Source organism: Lampetra planeri, chromosome 14 (genome assembly GCF_965212315.1).
Source record: "Lampetra planeri chromosome 14, kcLamPlan1.2.h2, whole genome shotgun sequence".
Lineage (NCBI taxonomy): Eukaryota > Metazoa > Chordata > Hyperoartia > Petromyzontiformes > Petromyzontidae > Lampetra > Lampetra planeri.
Genome location: NC_136120.1, coordinates 12,454,680 through 12,479,713, shown reverse-complemented (window position 1 = coordinate 12,479,713; position 25,034 = coordinate 12,454,680). Strand labels below are relative to the sequence as shown.

General features: G+C 51.1%; 1 protein-coding gene across 2 annotated transcripts in view; it reads left to right on the top strand.

Moving 5' to 3' along the window:
- Positions 1-22,062, top strand: part of FZD3 (frizzled class receptor 3) — a 43,672-nt gene extending 21,610 nt beyond the window's left edge. The window contains exons 3-8 of one of the 2 annotated variants that reach the window (XM_078600629.1): positions 4,407-4,603; positions 13,814-13,937; positions 15,456-16,355; positions 16,580-16,731; positions 17,346-17,603; positions 18,360-22,062. In XM_078600629.1, coding sequence (XP_078456755.1) covers positions 4,407-4,603; positions 13,814-13,937; positions 15,456-16,355; positions 16,580-16,731; positions 17,346-17,603; positions 18,360-18,528 — 1,800 coding nt within the window. In that variant the 3' untranslated portion in view covers positions 18,529-22,062. Of the gene's footprint in view, positions 1-4,406; positions 4,604-13,813; positions 13,938-15,455; positions 16,356-16,579; positions 16,732-17,345; positions 17,604-18,356 lie in introns of both variants that reach the window. The other variant, XM_078600628.1, reaches the window with a different exon arrangement.
- Positions 22,063-25,034: the final 2,972 nt, after the last annotated feature.

The window sequence follows — 25,034 nt, the reverse complement described above, 5'->3', positions numbered from 1 at the left end:
CAAAAAGGCTGAGTGAAAAACTCCCATTTTAACCGTGCAGAGTTTTTTGGGTAATTCTTTTGTAGCTGTTCGTTGGGAATGGTTTGTTCAATCAATACAAATCCAGGAGACACCTCTGGCTTTCTCGGAACGGTCACACGGTGTCCCCAGATTCGGATCTTAGTTTTCGTAAAACAAATTTTAATCCTTGTTGCTGGGACGTGCTGCTGCCAGCTTGTGGAGGCCTGCGATCATAGACTGTGCCATTGTGGGTAACGATGTTCAAACACGCAATGGGACACCTGATTGCAAGGCATCACGTCTGCATCGGCAGGGTTAGTCCAGAAGAACGATGCGACAGGGCCATCAAGGAGGCTGTCTCTGGTGTGGTCCAATCAGTTTCAAAGACAATGCCCATAGTGTTATGATAAAAGCATGTTTGTTTGCATGTTTTACCACAAGCGATGTGTGGTGGTTAAAGCGGACTTGATGCCTCGCAATAGGTGTGTTCTTCTTTGGTGTTGGAACATCTTAACGCCTCCTGCGTTTCATCGCCGGCAAGGGTAAAAAGCCTCTTTTTATTTTTTCATCATTTTGACACCGGCAACGAGCACTGATATAATTTCGCACCCTGTGCAAAGAGTAGGAGGCCAGAAACGATTGTGTAAATCTCAGGCCTATCACGCGGAGTGTCAGCGACCTTGAAAAGTTGCACGGAAAATCTCACCCCCAGCGCTGTGTGGGTGCAAGGTAAACAACTTGCTGGGCGTTACCTAAACTGTGCTCTTTTGCTCAATTCCCAAGAACCATTGTGCTGTATTTTTTAACCATTCAGTTCCCAGACAATTGTATGTATGTTGAACTTCTTTTGCACCGTACGTAGCCATCCGTGATAATCTGGAGGTGCGGGGGCAAGGGCAACAGACTTAACGCAAAAAGCAGCTCTAAAGAATTGACTCGTTGAAATGAAGACCTCGGTAAGATGAGCTTTGTTTTCTTCATGAAAAAAAAATAGACACGTCTAATTGTCTTCTTGGTTCTTTCGGTAAAGTCACGTAGAAGGGAAGTAATAAAATAATAAAAATAAAACATAATAAAATAATTCTCACGACGTTTCGGCCACAACGCAAGCAGCCGTCCTCAGGTGAAGAATGAAACACCACCAAGCTTATTTTATTACTTCCCTTCTACGTGACTTTACCGAAAGAACCAAGAAGATGAATCCCTGCAGTCACGAAAGCTTTAAAACGTCTGATTGTGCTTTCTAACGACATTGCGTGACACGCAAGAGCCATGTTTTCCCAGCCGTCTGTGCCGTCGGATTCCTTGCCCCCTGTTGCAAGTCCTGGCGCGACAAAATCTTTCTTCTTCTCCTCCGAAAGGGTTTTTTAGAAAGGGTTTTATTCGCCATGAAAGTTCGCACAGACAAGGAATTTACTTTGGCCGGAAGGTGCATACATTCAACGTATAGGAATCTTAAATATTAAATAAGTGGTTTACAAGTCTAACTATATTAAAGGTACAAGTCTAACTAATACTAACGAGCTAAAGTATGTAAAAATTTAATAAAATTAAATCTCAAATATACAATGGCTATAATATACAATATAAAATTACAAAAATACAAATAGGGTAACATAGTGCAAATATGGCAGGGTGTCATTGTGCAGATATTGTGTTAAAGTCAGTTTGAGTGTTAAAGTCAGTTTGAGCCCCTGGCCTTGTTGAAGAGCCCAGCAGCGCTCCATAAAATAAATATTCCTGCCGTGTTTCTGTACAGCTTCTTGAGGTGTGGCCAGTATTTAGACACCCGTGTAAATCCAAATTGTGTTGTTTGGTATGTTTTATTCTTAGGGCTATCGGTCCTTCGAGACCAGGGGCGGGGAACCTTTTTTCTGTCAAGGGCCATTTGGATATTTATAACATCATTTGCGGGCCATACAAAATTATCAACTTAAAAATTGGCCTGTTATATTTGGTCAAACATTTCATTAACTCACCCCTAATGCGATGGCTGCAACTGCTTCTCTTTGGTGAGGCGTGTGATGTTAGCTGGTATTGATGATGTTGCTACTCGCAACTACTTTTCCAGGTTTGCTCCTAGATTTATTGAATTTCGAGTCCCGCCTGCGGTTGCCTTAGCAGGGCCACACCAAATGATTTCGCGGGCCTTATACGGCCCGCGGGCCGGACGTTCCCCACCCCTGTTCGAGACTCATATCAAACGGGTACATTTGCCTAAGCCTCGAAGCTAAAGACTGGTTCGGTCGGCCACAGCTTTGATGGTGCTTTTGAAGGTCTTTCCCACTTTCACCTTAACGAGTCTCACTCCCTCTCTCCGGGCAGCTGTGTTTATGTGCTACCTTCCCCCCTAACGTGGTACGCAAACACAGCTGCGATTGTCACTTCGCTGCTGGCGAAATAATATCTGCTCGGGCGATCGCAGCTTCGCAGTAGACTTTCTTCCAAGCCTTTCGAGCCTCACAAAGCCACCCGCTGCTGCCACCGCCGCCGCCGCGTGTAATTGTGCCGGGCAGACTCGGCAACCTTGACCTAACCACGTAAAACGAAACGCGCACCTGTACCACGGCAGAGCAGCGCAAACCCCTGAAGCTGCCCCGGGCTGAATTGCTGTAGTTAGCTGACATGCGATAGCATCGACGGGTTTTTTTTTTTGCCGACATACTTTAAGCATTCAATGAAGATTACGTGACGGCACGTTTTGGTTTTTTTCCCTCCCTTCCCTCCTTCATAATTGTAAAGCGAACCAAAGAAAATGTCCTAAATGCCCGGCTTAACGTGTCGTTGACTACCATTTTGTCGACCTCTTGCCGCCGGCACCTGGCGTTTCAGCCACGTTCGCTCTCAGCCTCCCCTCTCCGTAATCCCCCTTTGATGTCGCTTAATGCCACAACGTATGACATGTACGACAAGCGCGGTGGCGTTGAAATGAAGCCGCCGGTGTTATTGTAAAGGCACAGTGCGCCGTTGAATGGGACTCGTCTCTCCCCCCCCCCCCCCGGTTTTCTGCCGCGCGGCATCCCGAGGGGCGTGTTTGTGCAAAGTCCCCGTAAAGATCCTGACCCAGGAGTCACCCAGCCCTGCTGCACCGCAACCCCCCCACCGCACTGTGCCGCCACCGTTGTCGCCACTCGGTCTGTGACACGGCAGCGAAGACGTCGTCTGCCCAGCGTGTGCTCGCTCTCTTGAGCCGGCCTCCCCGCTGTGGGGCAGCTTTAAATAAAATGCGGGCGCGCGCGCGCCCATCGCCCGCTCTCGGTTGTTGGAATTTTTTTGGCAACCTCCCTTGCGGCGGCTTCGCGCAGACCTCTTGCGGCAGGGCCTGGCATCATAAACAGTCCAGTCGTATAATGTGTAGGTGTACACTGTTGAGCAATGATGATGAAAATGCCAGTTGTATACCCGACTGGTACCCGCTGTTCTTATTATCCGTGCCCCAAATTGATCCCAACACCTCTAATAATCCACAGGTCCATGCTTCCCATTATCCGGATAAGAGGAGTAACCATAGAGTCGCTGTAAATTCGTCCTTTCATCCACGGTAATCCGTGGTTTTGACGCCACTGGAATTATCCCCGAAGCAATCTCCCACGTGTGCATCACCCATCCTGATTCATCTTTGCTTCTAGTCTTAGGATAAATGCAGACAATAGGACCTGCCGACAGCATTCCCCAATCATCTTCACTGTGTACCTCGCATTACTTCACTGTAATAGACGCTGCCGCTTCCTGGTTGTGACTTCAAGAACACATTCACGCAACTGTACAGCCCCTTTTTTGTCAATCCGCTGCTGGATTAAGGTCTCCGCGTGACGTATGAGTTATCGGGGGTTTGTGTGTGACCCCACTCAGTCACCATCGCGGGTCGGTGAAGGGGTGACCTACGACCGCATCAGGAACGACGTTAGCCGTGGCCACAAATCGAACGCCGATTGTCGCCGTCGTCGTCACGGCTCGGTCTCCACGGATGCCCCCACCAAAATCCTACGATAAAAAAATAAGTTGGGGCACCACGGTGGCGATATGTTAATTCCATAGCCTGATGTGCAGGAGGTCGTGGGTTCGATCCCGACCCTGACGCCTGCTGTATATTTAGGAGTGTGCATGTTCTCTCTGTGGTCGTGTGGATCTTTTCTCCGGGTCCTCTGGTTTTTTTCCTCCACATTTAGAATTAACATACGTTTAGAGTATCTGGCTGCTGTACATTTCCACGTGATAAGAAACTCCGTTGAGCTTTCATTTGTGGCCAGGTCGCTTCTGAAAAAGAGCTGTACAGCTCAGTGGGCCTTACCTGATAAAATAGAAAATATTTTTTTTTATCTGCCGTTGCCCACCCTACCCGTGTCCTGATTACCCTTTGTCCTTGTGACCCCGTGACCCCCCCCCCCCTCTCCTGCCGCGTGCAGCCGTTCCACCCGCTGCTCAAGCTGGAGTGCTCTCCGGAGGCGCGCACCTTCCTGTGCGCGATGTTCGCGCCGGCGTGCGCGCCGCCGGGCCGCGTGGTGCCCCCGTGCCGCTCGCTCTGCGGCCGCGTGCGGGACTCCTGCGCCGAGCTGCGCGAGGTCTTCGGCATCCCCTGGCCCGACGAGATGGACTGTGGCAGGTGAGGGCCGTCCGTCCGTCTGTCTCCGTCCGTCTCCCTGCCTCCTGCATGCCGCGCTACCGCATTCAACTATTTTTTTAAATCCTTTATATTAAGTTCACTTGCTTGTTTGCTTGCGCCCTTACGACCGTGCAAATCTTTCGGTCGTTTTTTAACCCACTTCCCGTGATCCAATCGAGCTGACATTTTGCACACAGACTCGTTGTGCGTGACAATTTATTTTCGTGAAATTTTTTTTCCAAAATCTTACACTTTTAAGGAAAAAATAAATTATATTTAATTACCAATTGCTTAATGGTGGCAGGCAATCATCTGACCCATACGTGGCAGCCATCTCAAGCCAGAGGACGAGAGGACTCTAGCCGCCACGCATATAAAGGATTTATAGTGAAAAACTTTGTTTTTACGGGTCAATTTTTTTACTATTAAAACGAAGGCCCCCGCCAAGCGAGTACCGCTTTTTTGCGATATCAACGGCGGTTGTCCTACAGGGTGACTGTCGTGTCATAGGAATGTGGAATTTCCACCACCGTGAATGGAGATGAATGCCACTTGATGATCGTTGGTGCAGAAACACTTTGACTAAATAAGCAAAACAAATATTTGTTGGTGCCCACGCTTGTGATGCGCGTGTTCGCGGGTGATGCGCGCTGATTGATAACTTTTCTTTAGGATCACCGTTGTGTTGCTATGCATGATCACAGTCGCATTTGTAAAAACGAAAAGAAACTACCGCATCCTGCTCATATTCGTCTCTTTCCACTGAACAACTTTTTGACCCCCGACGTTCCTAAAATCATCACACCTGCCACAAGGAATGTGGAATTCTCATCACAGGGGGAGTGCTGCAAGATGTGCATCGTCCCACGCATTTTTTGCAGTTGGAAACGGCTGACTTAGCTGTCAGTGCCGGGCGAGGCCAGATTTATAACTGGGAATTTTAAACCCCCATCTTTCACTTCAAGTTATGCACACCCCCCCCCCCTGCAACTCGTGAAAGAGGGGTTTGGAAATTTCAATTTGCTTTACGTGGTTTAGAATACCCGACTTGATTTACTGACGGCGAGTAAACACTGCATGCTGTGCAATGTTTACCCACATGGGGCGACAAACTGTTTATAATAGACCAGCGACATTCAGGAACTTGGAGTTTTTGTCATCGTCTTGCGTGTTTCGATCCCTCAACGTCACTTGAAATGGAGCGTTCGGGCACAGCACATTAAGCCTTCACGCGTCCCACTCCCAACAAGAATATCCGCTGCTACGTGGCTCGAAGGCATTGCCTAACACCGGCCGCTGATGAAGGGCCGTTTCAGCTTCGCCAGTGAACCCAACTTCTTGGGGTCAATTCCGCGTCGTTTGGAGTCAATTTATTTTACAGCGCCAGGAATGCGCGACTCGAACGCTCGTTTCAAGGCGAAGTCGCAGATGGCGCAGCGTCGCCGCCCTTGGCACCCCGTTCACGCACAGCAACGGCTGAGCCTCTGCTGACGGCCCACTTGGCTATTTTTATTGCATGGTCGTCTATGCGGGGAAGCTCGATTTGGCGGTTTAGAGCTCGTTTACTGCCCGCAATCCTCGTCGGTTTCCCATGGCGAGCAATGATCTTTTCATCGCTCGTTCTCCCAAAATGGGGGCACCGTTGTTTCGGGTTGGAGGTCGCGGTCTTTTTGCCGAGCTGATTCTCGGCGTATCTCAAACACCGCCCCCCCCCCCCCTTGTGTGTTTCTCGCGGGCCCGTGGCCTGCGTGGTGTTAGCGAGAGGAACTGCGGTCATCCATTAACGGATTCTTCTCCTAGATCAGTGCCACGGTCTGAGCCCTCCAGACTCTCTATTAAATATTTGCCAGGCGGCCACGGTTAATCATGCCCCGCGCTGTTGGCGCGGGACATGTTGACGACACCACCGAATTCTCTCTCCCGCGTGCGCGCGACCGCCCGTAGGTTGTTTATTTATTTACTTGCGCCGATCGATCGGACGCACGCGCGTGTGCTCGCGTTCCTTGCACGGGCTGAAACCGTCCCGTTATTTACGGCGCGTCGCTGAAGCGGCGGAGGCGGCAGCGGAGGACGGATATCTTAAGCGCTTGAGGTCACTGCGGCGACATTCCATTGGAACATTTGTGGAGGCTGCCCTGGTTTTAATAAACCAGGATGCTGCTGCTGTGGTGGAATGCTGGATGTGCCCAATCAGTTGGCTGCCAATTCTGAACTAAAATATTAAACTTTTTTTTATTTTACCAGGTAAAGCCCACTGAGCAGCTGTTTTTCAGAAGGGAACAGGCCACATGATAGCTCAACGGAAGTGGCTTATCGCGTGGACATTTATAGGAGCCAAATACCCGATACGCACGTTGATTCTAACAGTGGAGGGAAAAACCGGAGGACCCGGAGAAAAGTCCATGCGACCACGGGGAGAGAGAGAGAGAGACACGCAAACTCCAAACATACAACAGGCGTCAGGGTTGGGATCGATTGCGTCTTGAGGCGTGTCAGTCCAAACAATGGGGCAAGTTTCTTGAATCGTTCCCCCCTCCCCACTGCCTCCATCCACCCCGCAGTATAAATGGGCTCACCGCAGTTGGTCGATAGGCAGGTCTGCGTTTGGTTTGAGTGGTGCTTAACGCTGGCCAGCGCGGAATATTGGGACAAGATACCTTCTTCTTGGTTCTTTCGGTAAAGTCACGTAGAAGGGAAAAAATAAATAATAATTCTCACAGTGAGAATTGTATTTTATTATGTTTTATTATTTTATTATTTCCCTTCTACGTGACTTTACCGAAAGAACCAAGAAGATGAATCCCTGCAGTCACGAAAGCTTTAAATCGAAACAAGATACCTTCCGAGAGGGTTTTGTTGAGCCTCCCTCCTAATGGAGGCCTCTCTGCCAGCAGTCGAGCGAGCAAGCAATTGCAGGGTCTGCACCTTCATCTTTTACCATTTAATAATGAATCATTATAATTTCAGTCCCTTGATGAAAGCCTCCGGAAATGCTGTGTCAGTCTGGCTGGTTGTGTGACCACACTTCATCACTTTAGTCTGTGTGGTTTGCTGGAGAGGCTGCCTAGGACCTGTTCAGATGTCGTTCACCACTGACGTTCATCGTGGCTGGGAATCGAACTCGAGTAGCTGGATTCAAAGTGCGGTGTGCCCACCACTGCGTCATCGCTTCGCACCTCACTGCTAACATTGTCTGGTACTTGACCCAGGAGAGCACTTGCTGCTCCACAACAGAAGCCTCCTACGTCGTTTTGGACGATGGGACATTTTCACAAACGAGTGTTTTTTGGCCAAACCACTTGCACGGGCTGGTGACACCCGGCACTGCCATCTCCTGGCCACGCATCAAGAGCCCCGCGCCTACAACACCTGGCAAGCCCTGGCGGTGGTCACCCATCCAAGTTACTCACTGGGCTCTCAAGCCTCCTTAGCCTCTTCGATCCGATGAGACTGTGTTGTTGGCGAAACGCCGCACGCTGTGCGTTTTTTTTATTTTGCTGAAGTGGCACTTGCGCGGCTGTCGGTCTCGGTGCCAGCCTGACCACTCTGCTTGGCTCAGAACCGTCGTTACTCTGCTGAATAAGCTGCGGGGGCCTGCGAGTGATCATCTCCCGGGCTTGCGCACGGAGCCCAGCTTGCGCCAGGTGCCGCGTTTGCCCCCGGCGTTCGGACCGTGCGTCTTTTTAAAACGCGTGCCCTCCAAGGAGTTCAGTCGTCTGGATTGTTTTTCTCTTTCTCTAAGATGGTGAAACTTTCCAGACGTGTGCGTAGGTGTCAGGGCGGAGCAGGTCTGGGGAGGGAAAAGATAACACAGAACCCTTCAACGTCTGGTTGTCGTAACAAGTTGGTGTTGAGTGCAAAAAATATACCGGGTTGGCCTGAAAGGGATCCATCCATTATGTACGAAATCTAATTAGACGGTAGTTTGAGCAGGGTTGATAAACTACATGTACACACATTGGGCGTAAGGTTTAAACGAAACAAAAAAGGTAAAAGTGCAGCCCCGCAATTTCTCGCTCACCCCACCACTGACGGACGGGCCTGCCTCTACTTAAGGGAGAGATCAAGAGAGCACTTGTGGAGGGTAATGGGCCTACTCTTCTTTGCCGGCCAGATGTTGGGAGTATTACGCACGGAATCAGAATTAGAATATTGTTTTTATACTGGAGGAATCCGATGAGCTACAAAGCTCTTTTTCACAGATGTTCAGTAGGGGCAGGTCACAACGTTACAATAACTTTACCTCACCGCATGCCAGCTGCCAATCGCCCAACTGGTACGTACAAAGAAGTGGGAGGAATTAAGAAACTCGTTTCAACTGCCGTGCCGGGAGATCTGATGGATTTGACGCAGCCATCTCCGGTATGCGGATTAGCGTGGTTGGCTTGCGTACGGCGCGAAAGAAGTGAAACATACATATATACATGCAGGCCCAAGTGTGCTTACCGTCATCACACCATGTGTCCAGGCGGCATTGTTCATGCGGAGTCAGGACCGTGAAATATCTCAGTTGGAGGGTTTGGGCTCGGAGTTAGCGATGCTCTTCCGTGTTGATTTACTTTAGCCTCTTTGTCATCGCAGACACTCGGCAAATTAACAGATGCGAGACCGGTTCTCTTTTCGACAACAACAACATCAACAACGGCGACGATGACGGTTTCAGGCCGTCTCTCCTGGCCAGGAAGGAGTGAGCGAGCGAGCGAGCGGATTAGCCGTCGTTAAGAGGCGTAAGAATGCCAGGTGTTTTGTTTGCTGTTGCTTTGACACAGTTGACAAGCCACGCAAAAAAATCTTCCTCAACGCTACATTTTTTCCTTGCCTCTGTCCGCAAGCCCTTGTGGTTGACAAAGAGGTGGGGGGGGGGGGCTCCGGCTTGCGTGAGTGCGCGAGTGTATGTACGCAAGTTGAACTTCTTTCGCACCGCACGGAGCCTACCGTGTTGATCGGAGGTGGTCCGTTTGGGGGGTTCTGAGCATAACCCCCCCCCGCCAACCCACCTTTTAATTCATACAATCCTCGTATAGTATTGAGATACTAGAAATGTGAACAAATATGTGAGATGTAGTGAGATGACAGTAGATATTTACAAACTAAACTTAGCAATAATTTTTTTAACTAAACTTGTTTTATTTTGTCAGGTAAGGCCCACTGAGCTATAGAGTTGTTTCAGAAGCGACCTGGCCACAAATGATAGCTCCAACGAAGTGGCTTATCACGTGGAAATGTATAGCAGCCAAATACTCTAAACGCACGTTGATTCTAAATGTTGAGGGAAAAATCGGAGGATCCGGAGAAAAATCCACCCGACCACAAGGTGGACTTGCAAAATCCGAACATGCATGCGTCAGGGTCGGGATCGACCCCCGACCTCCTGTATACCAGGCGAGGGAATTGATATCTCACCACCGCGGCACAGCAAAGGGTAGCCACATAGAACAGAGGTTCGAGAAGTGTCGACAAAGATAAGAGAGATTTAGTTAAGATGAGAGAAGACATCTAGACAGGATATAGGGAAATGAGAGCAATGTAAGGCAGATAGAGTTGTAGTCAGATGAGCGAACAGGCATCGAAAATAGATTGAGATGCAGGGAGATGAGAAATATGGACAAAAATAGACATAATGAGCTGATGGTAGAGATGCAGATGAGATACAGTTGAAAGAGATTACGGTAATCGGCTTTTCATATCAATTCTCTTGGTACGTTCATGTAAACTTGATGCGTTCTTCAAATGTGGCGCGACGTCTCACGTAGGACACGGCGACTTCATCGCTTCTGTGTTTGCAATGTGGTTGCGTGTTACTGAGCAATTAAAATTAATTGCCGCCTGTATCTACGATCATTAACGCGGTACAAGGCGGGGAGGCCCAACCCTGCCCTCCCACCACGCCTGGACAACCTCACCCCTTGGAGCCTGGCAGGGGATATCGGCAAGGAACAGTGCCTACTCGGCCCTTTGCATTTATTTATTGTTGCTAATAAGCACCAGTAACAACGGTGTCCGTGCTCTTTATCTTTATAAATATAGCACGATGCAGCCTTCTCACTAATAAACACATCCATTCAGTCTCGCACGTTAAAAAAAAAACACCCAGCCCTCTTGCATTGGCGGTCACATGACACCATCCAGCCAATGGGTGTGTCGTTGCTCACGCAACATCAACACGCTTCAAACGAGTTTGTGTGTTGCAAACAACTTTATTTCCTCAATATTCAGTTTAACACAGAGGCTTTCGTGACCAATATTATCCATACTTAAGGTGGGTTTTTTTGTTCGATCGCGTAAATATAGAGTAACTGTGTCGTCAAACGCGCCACCACCCAACACAGCCAATTGGTAAGGTTTGTCACGTAAACAGAACGTGCCAATTCGATACTGGTTCAGCACACCGGTGTGTTGGAGAGGAAACCCACAACATTTACAATTCGAGTTCAAAAAAACCTTCATTATGAATCGAGCACGACGTTTCGCCGGTAATTATTGCAGCCTATCTTAAAACATGGATGCTGCTGCTGCTGATGTGGACTTGCAGTCACTGGACTTGTCGCTGGTACCAACTCCTGGCGCAGCGGTCGACACGGTGACGCACGGTTCTAGATCTCCTCCGCCTCTCTGCGCCAAGCGGTATCAATGGGTACATTGTAGTGCGTCGATCGGCAAGTCGCGCGTGGTGGAGTCAAGTGTAGTGGGTCCTCGCACGTCTGCCAAGCGTGGTAGAGCAGGCCACAATACACTCTATAGCTATCACTAGTCGAGGCCCTGTCACCAGCAGGGGCATGTGGGCATGGCATTTTGCAAGGTTGCGCATTTACCATTCCACCACGTGTCTTAAACCGCAGCAGCGCGGACGTACACTTTTATTGTAAGCAACATTATCGTGTGAAAATTGCTCCATTAGGCTCGTGAGAAACACTGCCTCACATTTTGTGTTATTACCAGCTGAACGGTGAGTGTCACCGTGCTGCATGTGCAGTCGTATGTATGTTGAACTTCTTTCGCACCATACGTAGCCAACCGTGCTAATCGGAGGTGCCGGTGAAGGACAACAACCTAAACACAAAAAGCAGTTCTGAAGAAGTGAGTTTTCAATCTTGATTTAAAAGTGTATAGCTTCAGTGGCTTCCCAATATCGGAAGGTAGACCTTTCCAGAAGGCCGCAGAAGCGCATCTGAAAGCGCGCGACGTGGTGACCGCCTTTGTTCGATGGCAAGAAAAAATCCGCTGCTGTGATGATGGCGGGGGTTCGAGTGATGTTTCAAGCTTCTTGACGAGACCAGCAAGGGTATTGTGATTAATTTGTGGCAAGCACTTTGTGTGTAACGAGTGCGACAAATACCACCACCTTTCGTTTGACGGTTAACCAAAGGGCCGCTGCTGCTGCGAGGATGACCGGAGCTCGCGTGATGATGGTTTCTGCTCCTTGACGAGATCAGCGAGGTATTGCGGTTCAAACTTGATTTGTGGTTCATTTGTGGCAAGCACTTTGTGTTGCTGCCCGCTTCACACAGCCCTCACTCGCTCACACGTCCACAACTTACAATTGCCATTGAAGGATAAGAGGTAAGGGTGCACCCCTGCAAGTGTTTTGCTCATAATACTGCTGTGTGAAGGCTTCCACTCGTGGGAGCTCTATAGAGCTGGAAGGACCGATAGATGAACACACAAACATACAGACGGATAGACACACAGACGGATGGACACACGAATGGACGAACATACGGACGGACACATCGATGCCGGACGTACGGACGGACAGACACATGGACGGATAATCACATTGATAGATGGACTCTCATGGAAGGATGGACGAACGGATGGACACATGGATGGGACAGAGTGTCAAGCGGGCAGGTGCACGGATTGTCACGCAGACGGTCGCACGAACGGACGGCCGTGCGGACAGACAGCCGGCTGGGAGGGGGGGAGGCTAAGAGGAGGAGGGGGGACGTGTGAAAGTGAAGTTTTTTGTCGTTCCACACGGCTGGGTTTCTAATTAAGGCCGCGAACGAGAGCGTGGTACCAGGGAGGCGCTAAACATCCGCTCTGACTAATGGTGTCCGTTGGCAGTGTTTGACTCGTGCCCCCACCACTCCCCCCCCCTCCCCAGAGACTCGCGTGTGCCTCATTTTTCTAATTAAAGTAGAGTTTAATTGATCACATTCACCTCCTGCGCATGCCTCTGTATAAATGCGATTTCACAGGATTTGCTCAGCGTGAAATTATTTCATTTTGAAACGGAAATGAAACTGTTTGAAGGCTTTATTATTGCTACTATAGGAGCGGGCACGCGAATCGTAAATCGCCCGTTTACCAGCGCACGGGGATACGTGGCTCGCGAGTGGATTGATGGAATGCTCTTACCGAGGCTTTACATTTTCACTTCAGATTTGCTTTTACAAAAGGAAGTTACGTGCTCAGGTGTTGACATTTTAACCGACACACCCAGAAATCGCTTTGCCCCCCCCTCCCCTCGTCACACACACATACGCACGCACGCACTCAAAAGATCGTGACTGCAGGAATCCATACTCTTTGGTTCTTTCGGTAAAGTCACGTAGGTATAAAATAAAATAAATGGTGTTTTACTTTATTTTATACCTGTGACTTTATTGAAAGAACCAACGAGTATCTGTTTCCTTGTTATTGCTGTCTAAAATTTAGGAATTGCATTTATTCACCGCTCAAATTAGGCAGCCGAAACTCAGAGCCGTTTGCATCGCTCTCAGAAATCACAATCGGAATATTTATTTTTTCCGGAGAAATCCGATGAGGTGTAAAGCTCTTTTTCACAGATGTCCAGTCGGGGCGGGTAAGAAAGTTACAACAACAAGCAATACAAAAACACGATAGGAGTGCAAAGTATCAGAAAGGTAAACAGATCAGAATTTTTTTTTTACCAGGTAAGTCCCACTGAGCTATGCAGCTTTTTTTCAGAAGGGAACAGGCCACAAATGATAGCTCAATAAAGTGGCTTATCGCGTGGACATTTATAAGAGTTGATTCTAAACGTGGAGAGAAAAACCAGAGGACCCGGAGAAAAATCCATTTGACCACGGGGACAGAGAGAGAGAGATACACGCAAACTCCCAATATACATGCGTCATCAGGGTCGGGATCTAACCTACGACCTGCCTACCAGGCGAGCTAGTAAACATCTCACCACCGTGGCGCCCACAACTTAATTGCACGCCTGCCGTTGCCGTGGTCCAGGCTGGAGGAGTGCGACGAGCCCTACCCCATGTCGCCGCGGCCGATGGCGAGTGGCGCGACGCCGCAGACCATCCAGCACTCGGCCCAGCGCGACTACGGCTTCTGGTGTCCGCGCGAGCTCAAGGTCGGTACCAATGGCAGTGGATCCGGGAGGGGGGGTGCGTGTGGTGGCGGTGGGAGGGGATGGGGGGGGAGGTGTGCGAGGCTGTCCTGGTCACCAGGAGTGGGTCGTCGCCCTGTCTTTTGTGGGCTCCACGGTGGCAAGATGTTAACTCCGATTTGAAGCTTTCGTGACTGCAGGGATTCATCTTCTTGGTTCTTTCGGTAAAGTCCCATAGAAGGGAAATAATACAATAATAAAAATAAAACATTCAATAATTCTCACGACGTTTCGGCCACAACGCAAGCAGCCGTCCTCAGGTGAAGAACAGGTCTGTCGGAAGAACAGCCCATTCAGACGCTGTCTTTCCGACAGACCTGTTCTTCACCTGAGGACGGCTGCTTGCGTTATGGACGAAACGTCGTGAGAATTATTTTATTATGTTTTATTATTTTATTATTTCCCTTCTACGTGACTTTACCGAAAGAACCAAGAAGATGTTAACTCCCTTGCCTGGAATGCAGGAGGCTGTGGGTTCGATCCCGACCCTGAGGCCTGTGTAAATGGAGTTTGCATGTTCTCCCCAAGGTTGCGTGGATTTTCCTCCGGGTACTCCGGCTTTTCCCCTCCACTTTTAGAATCGACGTGCGTTTTAGAGTATTTGGCTACTATTAATTTCCGCATGACAAGCCACTTGTTTGAGCTGTCATTTGGGGCCAGGTAGCTTCTAAAAAAAGAGCTGCATACCGGGTAAAATAAAACAAGTAAAAAAAAATGATATGCTAAATTTGGTTTGTAAATATCTACTGTCATCTCACTACATCACATATTTGTTTACATTTCTAGTATCTCAATACTATACGAGGATTGTATGAATTAGAAGGTGGGTTGGCGAGGGGGGGTTTTATGCTCAGAGCCCCCCAAACTGATCACCTCCGATCAACACGGTAGGCTACGTGCGGTGCGAAAGAAGTTCAACTTGCGTACATACACTCGCGCACTGGCGCAAGCCGGAGCCACCCCCCCCCCCCTCTTGTCAACCACAAGGGCTTGCGGACGGAAGAAAGAAAAAAAAATTAAAAAAAAAATTTGCGAAATTTTTTACGTTTGGACCCAAACCTTCTTTAACGCTGCCACCTTGTGGGGAAAGAGGACGCGTGAGCTTTGCCACGGCAAATACAGCCCGGGTCGGCCTGTGTTCCCACACGTGTGTTCCCACACGCACGTCCACTGGAAATGTCAGACCCCGTGCCGGACATCAAGCAGCGTGCTCCGGAAAGACGTGTGCACTCCAAGCAGCGCAACCGTGCAAACATCCGTGGTAATACGGGCCAATTGTAAAGCCGTCCACTCATCTGCACGAGCCGATTTTCATCATTGGCTACTATTCCGCTTTGTTCGTTTCGACCTCGTAACTTCTTCGCAAAGGTCATTGGGAACAGAGAAACTAAACTATAGGATGCCAACCAATCTAGTGAGCTAGCAGGATTTGACAGATCCCGCACACCGCAATCCCGTGACCCTCGCCGCGTGAACCCGCAGGTCCCGTCGGGGCTCGGCTACTCGTTCATGGGCGTGCCGGACTGCTCGCCGCCGTGCCCCAACATGTACTTCAGCTCCGGCGAGCTGGAGCTCACGCGCTACCTGGTGGGCGTCATGTCCGTCGTGTGCCTCGTCGCCACCACCTTCACCTTCCTCACCTTCCTGCTCGACCGCAAGCGCTTCCGCTACCCGGAGCGGCCCATCATCTTCTACGCGACCTGCTACGTCGCCGTCTCGCTCTCCTTCCTCGTCGGCTTCCTCCTGGACGACTCCGCGGCCGCCTGCAACGCGCCGGGGCTGGCGCCCGGCGCCGCCGCCACTGTCACGCAGGGCTCGCGCAACAACAAGGCGTGCACCGCCGTCTTCATGCTGCTCTACTTCTCCGCGATGGCCGGCGCCCTCTGGTGGGTGGTGCTCACCATCACGTGGTTCCTGGCCGCGGGCCTCAAGTGGGGGCGCGAGGCCATCGAGAAGAGGGCGGCCGCGTTCCACGCGCTCGCCTGGGGCCCGCCGGCCGCGCTCACGGTGGCGCTGCTGGCGCTGAACAAGGTGGAGGGCGACAACCTGAGTGGCGTGTGCTTCGCGGGCCTCTACGACGTGACGACGCTGCGCTACTTCGTGCTGGCGCCGCTGGGCGCATGCGCCGCCGCGGGCCTCTCGCTGCTGCTCGCCGGCATCGTGTCGCTGAACCGCGTGCGCCTCGAGATGCGCCACGACGGGCGCAACCAGACGAAGCTCGTCAAGTTCATGGTGCGCATCGGCGTGTTCAGCGTGCTCTACCTCGTGCCGCAGCTGGCGCTCGTGGCGTGCCTCGTGTACGAGCAGGCGTCGCGCGCCGCCTGGGAGGCGACGTGGCTGCGCGATCGCTGCACCGAGTACCGCATTCCGTGCCCCTACCAGGTAGGTGCGGTGGGTAAGGGCGGGCGCGTTGACCGTCGACGGCGTTGGCTCTCCTCTCCAGCGATTCGATGGACTTTCGCGGCCCTGAGCCGATTCGCGAATTTGTGTTTTATTTTCCCGTCTCGTTTGCGTGGTTCCGTTTGCGCCGGCGGCCTTGACGACGATCGACTCTCGCAGAAACGCGCGGTGACGTTTGGGCGCGTCTTGTGTCGACCGCGACGCAGGCGAACCAGCCGAAGCAGCGGCCGGCGCTCGTGCTCTTCCTGGTGAAGTACTTCACCACGCTCGTCGTCGGAATCCCGCCCGCCTTCTGGGTCGGCAGCCGCAAGACGTGTCTGGGATGGGCGGCCTTCCTGTCGGGACGACGGCACAAGCAGTGAGTGCCGTCCGCCTCACGATCTGGACAGTCGGCTCTGTTCACCCACACGCTCTTATCCACGCTCGCACAACAAATGTAACAACAGATTATATTCGTATTATCTACGGCAGTGGTTCTCGACCGGGGGTACGCCTACCCCTGGGTCCACGTGGCAATGTTCCAGGGGGTACGTGAGTTGATTTATAAATGTGTGAAATTATATCACGCGTGAGTCATTGGTGAATAATCATGTATGAATCCATATGGTCACTTTGATTGGAAACAATGCGGTTTCTAAAGATTAACCAACGAGCACAGTTACTAGCGAGTTAGGATACCTCACAAGATGGACATTTGGTTAAAATATCGATGTTCATTATTCATACATTTGTTATCTCGGAAGCATGTTGGGTCAGGAAAGGGGGGGGGGACTACAGTAGCCAATTAAGGTTGAGAGTAACGACTGATCTACAGGACCCCTTGTTACCGCTTTACCCTTTCCCGCGATAATGCAGTCGGTGTTAAGATGTTCAAACACCAAACAGACACCTATTGCAAAGGAATCAAGTGTGCATTAACCACGCAAGCTTGTGCTAAAATATGCAATCCCCTCCGCCCTCCCACCCCGCAAGGGCGGTGGTTAACGAGAGCCGCCGGGTGCTGGAGGAGTCTCACGACGTCTGCTCCCAGACGCTGCTGGCGTCCGCGCCACGCAAGTCCCGCGGCACCTCGACGCAGGGCACGTCCACGCACGCCTCCTCCTCCAACGCGCTAGAGGAGGTGGCTACGGTACAGCCGCCGCCACCGGGGCTGTGCGGCAGCAGCAGCAAGCCCAGCAGCCAGCACAGCCGCGTGAGCGGCACGCAGCACGGCAAGCCGCCCGACGCCAGGTTCGCTCCCCCGGCCCTTCCGCCCGCCCCCCCCCCCCCCCGACGTTCGCGGCATTGCGAGCGCCAACGTTCGCCGTTTTATTTTCGTAGTGAAGTCGGTCAAGGAGGCGCGGTGGCCCGGTCGATGGTTTGCCTGCCGCTTGCACCACCAGCGGGCAGGTTTTGAATAACCGCTGCGAGTGATAATAACACCTGGGTTGTAGCGCGCGGCTATTGCGAGGGCGCAGCGTTTCGCACGGTGTTTTCGCGCCTCCGATTCGCGTGGTTGGCTACGTATGGTGCGAAAAGACGTTCTGCGTACATACAGTTATGTTGTGCAGAAGTGTCACAGTAGGGGGCGATGTGCTCTCCTTAGTGAGTCATTTGTGGGCAATGTTTCAAATTTGGAACGTGACACTGCCTTATGCTTTCTCTGATAGCGTCACGAGATCTTTAACTTCCATTGTGAAGCGGACCAGGTTAATGCACCCTCAGTATTAACCAGGGAGGCCGCTGGGCACCAACCGCGAACCTCTGCAACAAGCGGCAAATACGCGACCGCCCGGCCAAATCACTGCTGCAAAGCAATTTGTTCGAGCAAGCAAAACCCTGGTAACCGGTTTCGACCCTACAGGTGCTCATTGGCGGAGCCAGTCAGGCACGTTAAACAAAAAACCGCTGCGCTTGCCGAATGTTGTTGGCGAGAGCGCGACCCTCCTTGGGTGTGACGCTCCTTGGGTGTGACGCGTGCTGCGTTTCTCTTGCCCGCCGCAGCAGGCACACGCCCAACAGCAGGCGTAGCGCGATGGTCCTCCCGTCCCCCGCGCGGCACAACAGCTGCAAGAGCAACAGCAACAGCCGGGAGCTGCCGGGACAGCCAAGGCACATCACTCTCGGCGCCAACTCGCCGCACCACCACCACCACCAGGACAGCACGAGCGCGTGACCTCCGCTCTCTCCGCTCTGCCCCGTGAGGACTGTGCCACGTCGTCATCGTCGTCGCCACCGCCGCCGTCTTTTCGCCACGTGTGAAAAAACGTAAACAGAATGTGGACAAAGGTCCCGCGCGGAGATGGTTGCACTAACAGTCGCGCATCCTGGCGAGCGGGCGTTTGGGACGGCGTTTTGTGAACCGCGCAGGCTAAATGGTTTGCCCGTGGTCGAAACGGCCGGAGCGCGCCCCAATCTTGGACGCGAAGCGAGGTCGAGGCTGGATAGCGCTTGGATGGAATGGGCGGTGACCGCCACGCGTGAAACAGGTGTAGGCTGCCGCGGGCCTAACTTGTCAGCAGAGGAGAGTGCGACAAATACCATCGTTTACCTGCACTATGCTCCCAATGTGAAGGTGCGTTGCCAACCACTCCACAATGACCAGCGTGGCGAATTGTGGTCGGTTAACCCGCACGATACTGCACGGGGGGGGGAGGCCCTCATCCAGAAGTCATTTGGCAAAAGCACTAAAGGGTTGAAATAGTGCTAAGCAGTACGTATGGACGATGCATCTGATATAGATATACTGCCCGTACCAATTATGTACGAGTGGAAACGCCACCATCTGCGTCATCGAGGTATAACTGACAATAATTCCATTTTTCATGGTGAGAAATGTTTTGATTAAGAAAAACTGAAAAATATGAATGTATTTATGCTGGGGAGTTTTTTTTTACACTACATGCAAAGTTGATGCATTTGTTTTATTACCATGGTACGTTTCATGCTTTTATGAGATAGAGTTATACATAAAATGGTTGGCCATTTTTGAAAGAAATATTTTTAAATTAACAAACTTAACGTACAGTGTACACACCCTGGGCCTAGTGCGTGTTTAATGGAATGTAATATTTTGCCTACTGGGGAAGTCGCCCCTTGAATTAGAGCCGTAGGGGTCAATGTTAAACAAACTACTCGTTGCTGCTGCGTTGCATGAGCACAATCAACAGCGACAAAAAATCTCAACGCGTTCCGTGTCAATAGCACCCGTGGCCTTAAAGGAAAAATATATAGCAGGTGACGTTTCAGGGAGTGGCCCTTTTTCAAATGTATGTGTGATGAAGAAGGACCATTGTCTGAAACGTTGCCCATTATTTGTATTTCCTTTTAAGGCTGCATTGTTATTGAGAAATGTGAGTTCCTTTACGTAAGTCAATGGGGCTTTGCTCGACAAATAAACTTCTGAACTTCTCAATATTTGTATGCTGGGGCAGGGGGGGGGGATGCTGTCATGGTGATGTAATGGCACAATAGGCTTGCCGTCCAGAGGGTGGCCTGCCTTCTTCTCTGTCCGCCCAGCAAGTTTAAACGGAGAGCCGGTCGATCGGCCGGTGACGGGGGGGGGGGTAAAGTGTGGGAAGAGTGGACCAACACGTTCCTTCGGAGCAGAGGTCGCAACCGGGTACCCGATACCCGTACCCTACCCGATACCCGGCTACCCGTACCCGGCCGGGTACGGGTACCCGTTTGCGACCCTGGTGCAGCCGGGTACGGGTACGGGTAGACCATGAGTCACTGGTGAGTAACTGTTTGTCACTCATTTCCCAACGTCTTGTCTCTTCTCACAATTCAAGTTCCTCGAATCAACCCACCCGCGCCTGCAACATGGCTTCATCCCAGAGGTCGCAATCAGGTACCCGATACCCGTACCCGGCCGGGTACGGGTAGGGTACGGGTATGGACGGGTATGGGTACCCGTTTGCGACCCTGGTACGGCCGGGTACGGGTAAGGAATGAAAACCCGTTTGCGACCTCTGCTTCGGAGTGGGCAGGTAGGAACGTGGTTGGACAGCGCATTCGTGCACGACAGAAAGCTCGCGGTCACGTGACGCACTTCAACCAATCCGGGAGCGTACATGTTTGGGAGGGGCTATGCACGACAGACAAATAATCCCTGGTGGGCAGTGTGGAACTGGAGGGAGCTTTTAGAGCTTTTTAGAGCTCCCTCTTCTCATGGAGGTCTTTCTCTGCCAGCAGGAGAAGATACAAACTCTGTAAAGCACCCGGGTCAGGAATGTATCGTAGACCCCTCAACTGGATTCTCAAGTGCAGCTAGTTGGTGGGACTCACAGTTGGCAATGTATACCGGTCAGCTGACGTTAAATGTTTATTGATTTAAAAGCATTCATATGTAAATTGAACAGATTGTGTGAGGATACTTTGGACTACAATACAACACTTACGTTTGTTGTCATCCAGAAAGTTTGGAGAGAACGTGTTCCCTTTTATTTTGTACATGTTATAAGGTGGTCTTCAAATGACTTGCCTATTTACAAAATACCTTCTATTAACTTTGCTAAATAATTGTCTGGATGCTATTTGTATAATGACTTTATTTTCTTAGGTTTTTTCGGTAAAGTCACGTAGGTAAAAAATTAAAATTAATAAAAGTAAAATAAAATAAATAATGCTGTGACGGTTCCACCTGAAGACGGAAGCTTGTGTTGCCTCCGAAACGTCGTGATTTTTTATTTTATTTTACTTTTATTAATTTAAATTTTTTACCTACGTGACTTTACCGAAAAAACCTAAGAATATGAATCCCTGCAGTCACGAAAGCTTCAAATCTAGAATGACTTTATTGCTTCGCAATATTTTTGAAACTAATTTGCTAAGTCAAACAACAATTTGACCATAATTTTCTAAAACACTTAATTTTACTGAAACTTCAGATAGGATAACAAGTGGAATATAAGTAAATGTGTTTGATGAGGTTGAGTTGTGGCACAGTGCATTGCACCCTTGTGTTGTCATTTCGGTGAGCTAAGTTTGATTCCTGGCCTGGATAAACATCGGTGGCGAGGTGATATCAGAACTAGTTCTGGCTACTCCCAATTCAGCAGCCCTCTCTGACCCACGTGGTCCAACAAATCCCCCCAAGATCAACCCAATTAATTGACAAATGGACTGTAAATTATGAGAATGTTTGACATCTGAATAAAAGTTGTTGGGTTTTTTTTTACAGCTATAACATCACATTTCCGTTTTTGTTTTCATAACCGTCTCGAATTTCTGTTACTACTGAGCTCACGCACACACGTGAATGTATACATGTTATGGTAACAAACATTCGTTAAAAAATTAAGACATTCATTGATTTGCTTTTGTCTGATATTGGCACTAAATGTTGTACTATGTATAAATGGGTAAGATGTGTGTATATATATACGTTCGTGCTTATCGTGGATGAAAACTATGAGAATGTCGGTGAACGGTCGGGAGGGATGTGTACCCACGTGGTATATACGATTCGTGATTTTTGACCAAAAAAACGGCTGTTGCCTTTTTTTATATAATAATTGGGAACTCTTAATTTGTAAAATTGTATATGTTAAGCAAACTAAAACGAGATGTTTACTATGTGACTTTTGTACACGGGGATCCTTGTTGCAAAGGTTTCGTCATCTGTTGAGACACTGTAGTAAATGAATGTGTATGTATGTATGGCCGTTTGTACTAGATTTAAAACATAAAAGTTGTAATACCTGAATTTACGGCAGTTGTGTGAGTTCTTTGAATACGAAAAACCTGCGACATCCACGTCTTTGTTATTGCATTTCAAGGGGGGAGCCGATTTCTCACCGTTGGCAAGACCCGGAGCGCCGATCCCTGGGATTTTGAATCCAGCTTTCGCCCACCCGTCATTTAAATGTGCAGTGCGAGTTGATGTCCTCACCGCAGTCAACAGCGAGAGAGTTACACGCCTTGCTACTGGATCTCGTCTGCCAGCCGAGTCGTGGAAAGCTCCATGGGCATTCGTCGGGAAATATTTTTCTGAATTCTCTATCGCATTCATTTGTTTTTTGTTGTTGCGTTTAACTTGAATAAACTCCCAGCTGTGGAAATGAATCGGTAGAGTGAGATTACAAGATGAGTCGGAGAGCACGTGGAGGGGAGTCCTGTAACAGCGAGATGAAAGGGGAGAGGTAGCAGAGTGCGTGGAGGGGAGTAGAGTGAGATGAGAGGGGAGAGGCAGGAGAGTGAGTGGAGGGGAGTAGAGTGAGATGGGAGGGGAGAGGTAGGAGAGTGCGCGGAGGGGAGTAGAGTGAGATGAGAGGGGAGAGGCAGGAGAGTGAGTGGAGGGGAGTAGAGTGAGATGAGAGGGGAGAGGTAGGAGAGTGCGTGGAGGGAAGTAGAGTGAGATGAGAGGGGAGAGGTAGGAGAGTGCGTGAAGGGGAGTAGAGTGAGATGAGAGGGGAGAGGTAGGAGAGTGCGCGGAGGGGAGTAGAGTGAGATGAGAGGGGAGAGGCAGGAGAGTGAGTGGAGGGGAGTAGAGTGAGATGAGAGGGGAGAGGTAGGAGAGTGCGTGGAGGGGAGTAGAGTGAGATGAGAGGGGAGAGGTAGGAGAGTGCGTGAAGGGGAGTAGAGTGAGATGAGAGGGGAGAGGTAGGAGAGTGCGCGGAGGGGAGTAGAGTGAGATGAGAGGGGAGAGGCAGGAGAGTGAGTGGAGGGGAGTAGAGTGAGATGAGAGGGGAGAGGTAGGAGAGTGCGTGGAGGGGAGTAGAGTGAGATGAGAGGGGAGAGGTAGGAGAGTGCGTGAAGGGGAGTAGAGTGAGATGAGAGGGGAGAGGTAGGAGAGTGCGCGGAGGGGAGTAGAGTGAGATGGGAGGGGAGAGGTAGGAGAGTGCGTGGAGGGGAGTAGAGTGAGATGAGAGGGGAGAGGTAGCAGAGTGCGTGGAGGGGAGTAGAGTGAGATGGGAGGGGAGAGGTAGGAGAGTGCGTGGAGGGGAGTAGAGTGAGATGGGAGGGGAGAGGTAGGAGAGTGCGTGGAGGGGAGTAGAGTGAGATGGGAGGGGAGAGGTAGGAGAGTGCGTGGAGGGGAGTAGAGTGAGATGGGAGGGGAGAGGTAGGAGAGTGCGTGGAGGGGAGTAGAGTGAGATGGGAGGGGAGAGGTAGGAGAGTGCGTGGAGGGGAGTAGAGTGAGATGGGAGGGGAGAGGTAGGAGAGTGCGTGGAGGGGAGTAGAGTGAGATGGGAGGGGAGAGGTAGGAGAGTGCGTGGAGGGGAGTAGAGTGAGATGGGAGGGGAGAGGTAGGAGAGTGCGTGGAGGGGAGTAGAGTGAGATGGGAGGGGAGAGGTAGCAGAGTGCGTGGAGGGGAGTAGAGTGAGATGGGAGGGGAGAGGTAGGAGAGTGCGTGGAGGGGAGTAGAGTGAGATGAGAGGGGAGAGGTAGGAGAGTGCGTGGAGGGGAGTAGAGTGAGATGGGAGGGGAGAGGTAGGAGAGTGCGTGGAGGGGAGTAGAGTGAGATGGGAGGGGAGAGGTAGGAGAGTGCGCGGAGGGGAGTAGAGTGAGATGGGAGGGGAGAGGTAGGAGAGTGCGTGGAGGGGAGTAGAGTGAGATGAGAGGGGAGAGGTAGGAGAGTGCGTGGAGGGGAGTAGAGTGAGATGAGAGGGGAGAGGCAGGAGAGTGCGTGAAGGAGAGTAGAGTGAGATGAGAGGGCATAGGTAGGAGAGTGCGCGGAGGGGAGTAGAGTGAGATGAGAGGGCATAGGTAGGAGAGTGCGCGGAGGGGAGTAGAGTGAGATGAGAGGGGAGAGGTAGGAGAGTGCGTGGAGGGGAGTAGAGTGAGATGGGAGGGGAGAGGTAGGAGAGTGTGCGGAGGGGAGTAGAGTGAGATGAGAGGGGAGAGGTAGGAGAGTGCGCGGAGGGGAGTAGAGTGAGATGAGAGGGGAGAGGCAGGAGAGTGCGCGGAGGGGAGTAGAGTGAGATGAGAGGGGAGAGGTAGGAGAGTGCGCGGAGGGGAGTAGAGTGAGATGAGAGGGGAGAGGCAGGAGAGTGCGCGGAGGGGAGTAGAGTGAGATGAGAGGGGAGAGGTAGGAGAGTGCGCGGAGGGGAGTAGAGTGAGATGAGAGGGGAGAGGTAGGAGAGTGCGTGGAGGGGAGTAGAGTGAGATGAGAGGGGAGAGGTAGGAGAGTGCGTGGAGGGGAGTAGAGTGAGATGAGAGGGGAGAGGTAGGAGAATGCGCGGAGGGGAGTAGAGTGAGATGAGAGGGGAGAGGTAGGAGAGTGCGTGGAGGGGAGTAGAGTGAGATGAGAGGGGAGAGGCAGGAGAGTGCGCGGAGGGGAGTAGAGTGAGATGAGAGGGGAGAGGTAGGAGAGTGCGCGGAGGGGAGTAGAGTGAGATGAGAGGGGAGAGGTAGGAGAGTGCGTGGAGGGGAGTAGAGTGAGATGAGAGGGGAGAGGTAGGAGAGTGCGTGGAGGGGAGTAGAGTGAGATGAGAGGGGAGAGGTAGGAGAGTGCGTGGAGGGGAGTAGAGTGAGATGAGAGGGGAGAGGTAGGAGAGTGCGTGGAGGGGAGTAGAGTGAGATGAGAGGGGAGAGGTAGGAGAGTGCGTGGACGGAAGTCGAGTCCATGGGTCTTGTTCTTACAGGAAAAGTTTAAATTGCATTCGGTTGAAGTCTCCTGTTGTTTTTTAGGCCGGGATGTCACATTTTACTTTGCTCATCACAGAGTCCCTTGATGAT